The sequence below is a fragment of the Rhinopithecus bieti genome, unplaced genomic scaffold (assembly GCF_001698545.2).
Source record: "Rhinopithecus bieti isolate Rb0 unplaced genomic scaffold, ASM169854v2 scaffold_62034, whole genome shotgun sequence".
Classification (NCBI taxonomy): domain Eukaryota; kingdom Metazoa; phylum Chordata; class Mammalia; order Primates; family Cercopithecidae; genus Rhinopithecus; species Rhinopithecus bieti.
The window spans coordinates 1160703-1170179 of NW_016823752.1; the positions used below are offsets into that span (position 1 = coordinate 1160703).

Consider the following 9477-nt stretch of genomic DNA (forward strand, 5'->3'; position numbering starts at 1 on the left):
CCAGGATGGTCTCGATCTCCTGACCTCGTGATCCGCCCGTCTCGGCCTCCCAAAGTGCTGGGATTACAGGCTTGAGCCACCGCGCCCGGCCTGGTTTTCTTAAAACAGTAACTCCAGGAGACTTACAAGGAGCTAAGTCCCAGGGACGTGCATTTCAGGAACTATTCACTTTGTAATAGTTTCCCAGTGAGTGTGTTTCTGTGTTTGGGAGATGTGTTGTTTAACACTCAACGCTGTACCTATGGAGACATCAACAACTTGGAGAGTGCTTACAATGGAAGAAAAATCATTTCCCTAACAAGTAGAGTTTATGAAGAAGATGCAACTTTAAAACCTAGTGAAAGCCAATTCCCTCAACTATGACATTCAAATATCTCATCAGCAACAAATGCTAGATCTTGAAATAATGTCAGAGAAAATATCCCCAGGCCTGGGAGCTGGGCGCTGCCCGGAGCTGGGCTCAGCACAGGCTGGCTATCAGCTGAGGCTGCCTCGGGGCCACAGATGAGGTGTCTGAGGGTCGCTGTTTCCTTGTGGGTATGCGGTGTGACTGCCCCCGAGTCCATGCTGGTGAACAGGAAGGCAGAGTAGCCGACTGTGAGCCCCCCCCCGCCTTGTCCCAGTTACCAATTCCACCTTCTCAGGTAGATGTGAGCCTCAGATAGGCCTTGAGCCAGTAATGCACCCCAGTAATGATGGCAAGTGGATGAATAGACTCCCAAAAATGGCCTCCAAATTAGAAGTATTTCAACTTCACATCTGAAGACAAATCAGTACCCGAATCATGAGAGGGCATTTCTCACAGGGAAGCTGTACTCTGCCTTTCACTATGAAACTGCTCTATGGGACCCTGGCGCCTCCCGGCCTGTGAGACGACCCTCTGGGCAAAGTCTTGGGTGAACACTTGTTTCATGAGCATCACCAACATGTCAACATTCACAGATGTGTGCCTGAGACAAACCAGAGACAAGAGTGCGCCTGACCCTGTGGGAAAGTGGAACTCCACCTTCCAAATCCACTCGAGGAGCTGCCGTAGAAACCCTCGTCTGTGAAACAATGCATTTCTAATGCAACAAGGGAGATGACCATGGCCAAGGCGTCTGCAGAGGCACTCACCTCACCACGGGGTCGTTCAGGTCACTGTAAACGTTGATGCGGCCCACAAACCTGGTGACAGAAAAGCCACGTTACTGACTGGATGCGCCCAGCAGCCCCCCGGAAGTACGCGCCTGGCCTGCCTGCCTTCCTGTCTCTAGAGGCCACTGTGAGCGGCGCGTCTTCACCCGGCCTGCTCCATGTGCAGCTAAACCAGCTCCGCTCCAGCCCCTTCCCTTGTCGTCCTTTCTGTTTGGATCAGCCCACGGCTTCAGTGATTTCCCTTAAGCCACAGTTGACAAACGTCTTTCACAAAATAAAGAAAACTTATTCTTTTTTTCCCCACAAATATAGTTCCATTAAATCACTTCAAATATTTGTCTAAAAAGCTACAAATCTGAGTGGTACAAGTCTATGAGAATAAATAAGCGATGTATTTTTGACTCAGTCTTAATCTTTAAGCAGTGATTTACATTCTCTCCAAACCAACAGATGGCTGGACTACCTGGGGTGAAAAGCAAGAGCAACGCTGAGAGCATAAAATCTGTTTCTAAAGAACCCGAAGCCCCTGCTTACTTGTAGAGGTCGGGCTGGGGCTGCTCACACTCGATGGTGGCGTGAAGTCCGCCGATATCCTCCTCCGTGTGGAAGCCCTTGGTGTCCTGGACCGCGTAATGCGTCTGCAAATGTGCAAGACGTGTGAGCTCACCGCCAAAATGGTCAACACAAACCCAGATGCTGGTGCCTCCAACCAAGTGATTACAAAGCCTGGCTGGCCCTATGAGTTTGTACACACTCAATAGTTATAAGAAGATAAGGTACTACTGTTATTCCTGCATTTCTTAGGTGCCAGAAAATTCTAATCCTTCCATTCTTACCCAGTGTCCTCAACTTAAAACTAACAGGACAGAGAGCAATGCTCGAGTTCTTCAAGTGTGGACACTGATTTATCTGTCAAAGCAGTAGCCAGTAGCTATTAATTAGGAAACAAATCCAGGACCTGAAATATCCCTTTGCTTTTACAGAATGCCCTGTTGTTTACAGGGAGTGGTCACAGGATCACTTCACTTCACTTCATTTTCACTACCCAGCAACAACCTGCCTGTGGCCATCGCTGTTGGGTGGCAAACGCCTTCTACTTAACTGTTTGCGTGGCCTGGGCCAGGAGACTCCTCAAGCCTGAGTGTGTGTCAGTTTTACCCAGAGCTTCTGAAGCCCCTGATTCCTGGGTTCAGCCCCAGAGTTTCTGACGCAGCGGGGCTAGGGAGGGCCTGAGAACTGCACTTCTAAGATGGTGCCCAGTGATGCTGATGCTGCTGCTCTCAGAGCACATTTTGAGGCCTGGTGACCTCAGTAGCATCTGTGAGCATGAGCAGGGGGCTGAGGGCGGACCTGAGGTGGGCATGAGGGCTGCACTGGCCCTGCCTTGGGAGGAGAAAGGAGAAACTTGTGCCCAGGGATCTGGGAGGAGGCAACAGCATCTCTGAATCCCTTCCTATGTTTCTTTCTAGTGGAAGAATATTGGACAAATAAAACACAGAAGGAGTCAGAACAAACGAGAGAAACAATCACTGCACCATCACCAAATGCACAAATCAGGGGGACACAGTCATCGCTGCGTCACCAAGCGCACAGATGGTCACCGCTGCGACACCAAGCACACAAATTGGGGTCGGGGGTAAATGATGGCCGCTCCATCACCAAGGGCACATATCAGGGGGCGCCTGTTTTCTAAATTCAGTGGGAATTCTCTAACTATATCCTCACAAGAGTCCCTGAGAGACAGGGTTGTCCCCATTTCACAGATGCGAAGAATCCAGATAAGTGAACAAGCCTGTGCAGTCATGTGAGCCCCACGGGATCCCAGCAGAAGTCGGCTGTACCCTTCCCATGCCCCTACTCTGCTTTTAAGGAAAGGGCTCAAATAATTCCAGTCCCTCAAGCTAAACAAAATGCACAAAAATGACATTAGAGAACACAAAACTATCATGCAAACTGCAAAGCCACAAAAGGTCAAAGTGCACTAGCTATTTTACCATCTTCCACAACTGCTACAACATTTCATCTGGACAAACAAGGTACATCTGGAGGCCCACAGCATTTGTTCCCTAGCATGGCTGAGACTCGTCTGAGCCTGACCAGCCACAGTCTGCAGGGAAGGGGTGCAAAGACAGCCACTGGCTGCAGAGTGTGAAGGGCTCACATGGTCTCTGGGTGGACAGAACCTTAACCTCCTCCCAGGTTCCAGAGGGACCAGTGGCCGCTTACAATGAATACCTGAATCATCCAGGGATTCCAACCCCCCGAAGCTGCGGACAATCTATTGTTAGTGTGTTCATCCTCTGGGATATGCTACACAGAAAATGTGAAAGCAAATTTAACTGAAAAAAATCCACAGGTTTTTCAATTCCTGATACATATCATGAATTATCTATGAAAGACTAGCATATCCTTCAGTGATTTTGTAAAGAAAATGCCTCTATCTCATAGGAGAAATGGCTTATACCCGCAGGTATTACCTAAGTACCATTTCAGAGTTGCACTTTTGTGAGGTCATGACTTAGCTGAATCCACTGAGCTATGCTCACTTTCATAAACTCCTTAGAAACTTCCAGATTTTTTAAATAATAAGAATCTTAAAATTAATGGTGCTGTATCTTTTCTGATTGACAATTAAAATTCTTGCAGCATCAACTGTCTGTGCAGAATTTTATACTGAGTGCAGAAATTACTTATGTAGTAATTTCAGAAAATCCTGATTAAAATCCTGATTACATTCACAAAAATGACACTCAATGAAGTAACAGGCAAAATCTAGAACTGTGTGTGACTTTTCACATAATTCTAGGCCAGTTTTCACATTAATTTTAACTAGTAGAAAGAAAATTCTTAAAATTCCAACAATCTATTCATTAAATCCTGAATTTGACACATTAGCTAATTGACACAGGCTAATACTGAAGTTATTTCTGTTAACCTGAGGTGACTGGTTGTTACAGACACTGAGAGTGGAAAGAAAAAGTGGGAAAGAAATGGGGAGGTGTAAGTCAAAGAACACAAGGTAGCAATATTTAGGATGAACTGTCCAAAGACCCAACGTACAACATGAGGACTAGAGCTGACCAGTGTGTTGGGCTCTGGGTTTTTGCTGCACTGAGTGGGAAAGAGCATGTTGGGCCTAGAGTTTTGCCGCATCGAGTAGGTTATGGCTGCTCCTGCACAGATGCCAGGGAAGAGAATGGGAAATCATGTGAGATGTGGATGTGTTAATGTGTTGAACTCGAATAACAATTTCTCTATAAAAATATGTACCTTATAACATCATAATATACACCTCAAATATACACAATATATTTTTAAAAAGGAAAAAGAAAAAAGTGGAAAATAGGAGGAAGGAAAAGTGAGGAAAAACTTGGCTGGCGTAACTCCCTAGGTTTTCATTGTATACACTGAAAACACGGACTTTTCAAACAGGATGTTAGTTTCTGTGGCCACACAGGCATATTCGGAAGCACGACAGGAAGACCCTGCCCTGTAGTCTAACGGAAAGGCCCCTTACTTTATGGCTGGATTCTCCGTCCAAGCTGGCGGTGGTGACGTGGCACGTCCCATCTCCCCGGTTGCTGGAAAGGAAGATCAAGTCACAGGGAAAGGTCTCATCCTCCTTGACCATGACAATGTCCCCAACCTACAGGACAAAGCAGAAAGGACGGTCAATGGAAAGCCCCTCCGTGAAAGCTCGCCCATCGTGTGGGCCTGCTTCCCTCAAGCTGCTCATCTAGTCACAGGTAGATACGGGGATGTGGATGTGGTTCCAGGAAAAGACTCTTGCCAGACATTCTGCTGGGACCAAGGAAAGACCAGGTCAGGTTTCAATGTTCTAACTGCAGATCAAAGTAGTGGCAAAGTACAGCACGATCAAATATTCCGCAGCAAAACACAGACAAACACCTGTAACAAGGTTATCTTTGATTCAGACCAACGAAGACGAGTTGGAGTGTTCTATGAGCGTGGCCAAGTGGGAAGTACTCCTGTGAGAAGCTTTGATCTAAATCTAGGCGTTTTATGAACCAGGTACTCGAGTTCTGAGAGTTTCCCGATCAACAGAACCAAGGCGCTGCCCAGATCATCAAAGCATGAGGACAAATAAAGCAAAAGTGGCAACAACGTTTCAAAACTAAAGTAAAAAATCAATTACAGAAAGTTCATCATGTGGGTTTTAATGAAAGGTGATGGTCTAGTTTGTATCTGTATCCATTTTACTTCATCAGGGAGGAAGGCATCTCAGTGGTTTGGGCTGTGTGTCTGGAGGGTCTGGAAGGCATCACAGTGGCCTGGGCTGTGTGTCTGGAGGGTCTGGAAGGCATCACAGTGGCCTGGGCTGTGTGTTTAAAGGGTCTGGAAGGCATCACAGTGGCCTGGGCTGTGTCTGGAGGGTGAGGAAGGCATCGCAGATCTCGGCTGTGTGTCTGAAGGGTGAACGATCATCAGAACCCTCGAGTGAGTGGCGGCAGGGCTCCAGCCAGTCTCGCTGCCACTCGGGAGGCATGCCAGGATCGAGGCATCACCATGCTTCTGTCTACACTGCAAACAGAGTTCTCTGTACCACTGCGTGATGGTCACAGCACACTGCGAATTTGTGAGACTTTAAAAGCAGAGGTTACTCTTCCCAAATGGACCTATGGGTTTAGTAAAATCCCTATGGAAATCCCAGCAAGGATGTTTATAGGCATAAATGAACTAATTATAAAATTTACATGGGAAGGCACAGGCTCTAGATTAGCTAAAACAACCTTGAAAAAGAAGACTGAGGAGGAATGAATATGTATCCCTGATACGGGGCTTCTGAGATAGCTACAGTGACCAACGGTATGGGATTGGTGGGGCATGGGGACGGAGACCAATGGGACAGACCAGGGAACCAGAAACAGACCCACGCAAATGTGTTTAACTGATCATGACAGAAGGCAAGGGCCACTCCGTGGAGGACCACGGAGGGACAACTGGCCAACCCCTGGTGTAGGGGTGATCGGACAGCCACAGGCTAAATAAGGACAGAAACAAACCTGACTGAAACCTCACACCTTATACAAAAATCATCTCAAAATGGATCATGAACTAAAATGTAAAACATGAAACTGTAACACTTAGAAAGAAAGATGGGAGAAAGTCTTTGGGTCTCAGGACCAGGCAAAGAATGCTTCATTCAGGACACTGAACGTAAAGTCTGCAACAGAAAAAAAAAAAAAAAAAAAANGCTGGCGGTGGTGACGTGGCACGTCCCATCTCCCCGGTTGCTGGAAAGGAAGATCAAGTCACAGGGAAAGGTCTCATCCTCCTTGACCATGACAATGTCCCCAACCTACAGGACAAAGCAGAAAGGACGGTCAATGGAAAGCCCCTCCGTGAAAGCTCGCCCATCGTGTGGGCCTGCTTCCCTCAAGCTGCTCATCTAGTCACAGGTAGATACGGGGATGTGGATGTGGTTCCAGGAAAAGACTCTTGCCAGACATTCTGCTGGGACCAAGGAAAGACCAGGTCAGGTTTCAATGTTCTAACTGCAGATCAAAGTAGTGGCAAAGTACAGCACGATCAAATATTCCGCAGCAAAAACACAGACAAACACCTGTAACAAGGTTATCTTTGATTCAGACCAACGAAGACGAGTTGGAGTGTTCTATGAGCGTGGCCAAGTGGGAAGTACTCCTGTGAGAAGCTTTGATCTAAATCTAGGCGTTTTATGAACCAGGTACTCGAGTTCTGAGAGTTTCCCGATCAACAGAACCAAGGCGCTGCCCAGATCATCAAAGCATGAGGACAAATAAAGCAAAAGTGGCAACAACGTTTCAAAAACTAAAGTAAAAAATCAATTACAGAAAGTTCATCATGTGGGTTTTTAATGAAAGGTGATGGTCTAGTTTGTATCTGTATCCATTTTACTTCATCAGGGAGGAAGGCATCTCAGTGGTTTGGGCTGTGTGTCTGGAGGGTCTGGAAGGCATCACAGTGGCCTGGGCTGTGTGTCTGGAGGGTCTGGAAGGCATCACAGTGGCCTGGGCTGTGTGTTTAAAGGGTCTGGAAGGCATCACAGTGGCCTGGGCTGTGTCTGGAGGGTGAGGAAGGCATCGCAGATCTCGGCTGTGTGTCTGAAGGGTGAACGATCATCAGAACCCTCGAGTGAGTGGCGGCAGGGCTCCAGCCAGTCTCGCTGCCACTCGGGAGGCATGCCAGGATCGAGGCATCACCATGCTTCTGTCTACACTGCAAACAGAGTTCTCTGTACCACTGCGTGATGGTCACAGCACACTGCGAATTTGTGAGACTTTAAAAGCAGAGGTTACTCTTCCCAAATGGACCTATGGGTTTAGTAAAATCCCTATGGAAATCCCAGCAAGGATGTTTATAGGCATAAATGAACTAATTATAAAATTTACATGGGAAGGCACAGGCTCTAGATTAGCTAAAACAACCTTGAAAAGAAGACTGAGGAGGAATGAATATGTATCCCTGATACGGGGCTTCTGAGATAGCTACAGTGACCAACGGTGTGGGATTGGTGGGGCATGGGGACGGAGACCAATGGGACAGACCAGGGAACCAGAAACAGACCCACGCAAATGTGTTTAACTGATCATGACAGAAGGCAAGGGCCACTCCGTGGAGGACCACGGAGGGACAACTGGCCAACCCCTGGTGTAGGGGTGATCGGACAGCCACAGGCTAAATAAGGACAGAAACAAACCTGACTGAAACCTCACACCTTATACAAAATCATCTCAAAATGGATCATGAACTAAAATGTAAAACATGAAACTGTAACACTTAGAAAGAAAGATGGGAGAAAGTCTTTGGGTCTCAGGACCAGGCAAAGAATGCTTCATTCAGGACACTGAACGTAAAGTCTGCAACAGAAAAAAAAAAAAAAAAAAAACTCGGCTGGGTGCAGTGGCTCACTCCTGTAATCCCAGCACTTTGGGAGGCCGAGGCAGGCAGATCACTTGAGGCCAGGAGTTCGAGTCCAGCCTGGGCAAAATGATGAAACGCCATCTCTACTAACACTAAAAAATTAGACAAGCATGGTGGTATACACCTGTAATCCTAGTTACTTGGGAGGCTGAGGCAGGAGAATAGCTTGAACCTGGGAGGTGGAAGTGGCAGTGGGCTGAGATTACGCCATTGCACTCCAGCCTGGGCAACAAGAGCAAGACTCTGTCTCAAAAGAAATAATAATTTTAGAAAAAGAAAAAAAATCAAGAAATTGGACTTGAACAAAATTAAAAACGTTGGCTTTGTGAAATATCCTGCTGAGTATTCAAAATCATATACTTGACAAAGTACTACTATCTAGACTATATGACCTCTCAACATTTAACAGTAAAAAGCTCAAAGAATCCAGCTAGAAAAATGGATAAAAGACATGAAGAGTTACTTATTTTTGTTTTATTTTATTTTATTTTTTTGAGACGGAGTCTCGCTCTGTCACCCAGGCTGGAGTGCAGTGGCTTGATCTCGGCTCACTGCAAGCTCCGCCTCCTGGGTTCACGCCATTCTCCTGCCTCAGCCTCCTGAGTAGCTGGAACTACAGGTGCCCACCACCACACCCGGCTAATTTTTTGTATTTTTAGTAGAGACGGGGTTTCACCATGTTAGCCAGGATGTTCTCGCTCTCCTGATCTTGTGATCCGCCTGCCTCAGCCTCCCAAAGTGCTGGGATTACAGGCGTGAGCCACCGCGCCCAGCCAGGACAATGAAGGGTTGTTTTTACTGACGAGGATACACAGATGTCAAACAATTGTGAAAAGATGTCCCACAGAGCCATCGGGGACACACTCAAGCTGCACTGAGACATCAGGAACAGCAGTAACACCCAGGGCTGGTGAAGATGCTGGCAATGTTGTGGGTGGGAATGAAATGGGACAGCCATGCTGGAAAACAGTTTGGCAGTTCCTTTCAAAACCAAACGTGAATATGTTAGATGACCCAGCAACTGAACTCTTGAGCTTTTATGTCAAAGAAATGAAAACTGAATTCACAAGAAAACCTGCACACAAATATTCATAGCAGCTTTCTTGATAACAGCCCTAAACTAGAAAGGTCGAAAAGCCCTTCAGCTTGTGAATATGGTGAAACTGCAGTATGCCACATCACGGAATGCTCCTTAGCAATACAAGGGGAGGAACGGCTGGTGCACAGACTTTGTGAATCCCGAGGGAATTAGACTGCCTGAAAACAGACAACCCCAAAAGGTAACAGGCTGCAGGATTCTCTTTATATCACATCCTTGAAATGACTAAATCTTCGAGCTGGGCAACACATCAGGGCAAAGGGAACACAGGATGCCTCCGTTTTCTTTCTTTTCTTTTTTTTTTTTTTTTTTTTGAG

The 9477-nt window shown here is 46.7% G+C and overlaps 1 protein-coding gene across 10 annotated transcripts in view; it reads right to left on the bottom strand.

Moving 5' to 3' along the window:
• The window catches only part of ATP11A (ATPase phospholipid transporting 11A), a 61532-nt gene extending 56729 nt beyond the window's left edge, over positions 1–4803 (bottom strand). For all 10 annotated transcript variants that reach the window (XM_017861803.1, XM_017861804.1, XM_017861802.1 and 7 more), the window contains exons 1-3: positions 4655–4803; positions 1672–1775; positions 1117–1167 (exon numbers count right to left, since the gene is read on the bottom strand). In XM_017861803.1, coding sequence (XP_017717292.1) covers positions 1117–1167; positions 1672–1775; positions 4655–4768 — 269 coding nt within the window. In that variant the 5' untranslated portion in view covers positions 4769–4803. The remainder of the gene's footprint in view (positions 1–1116; positions 1168–1671; positions 1776–4654) is intronic.
• Between the last annotated feature and the right edge of the window lie 4674 nt (positions 4804–9477).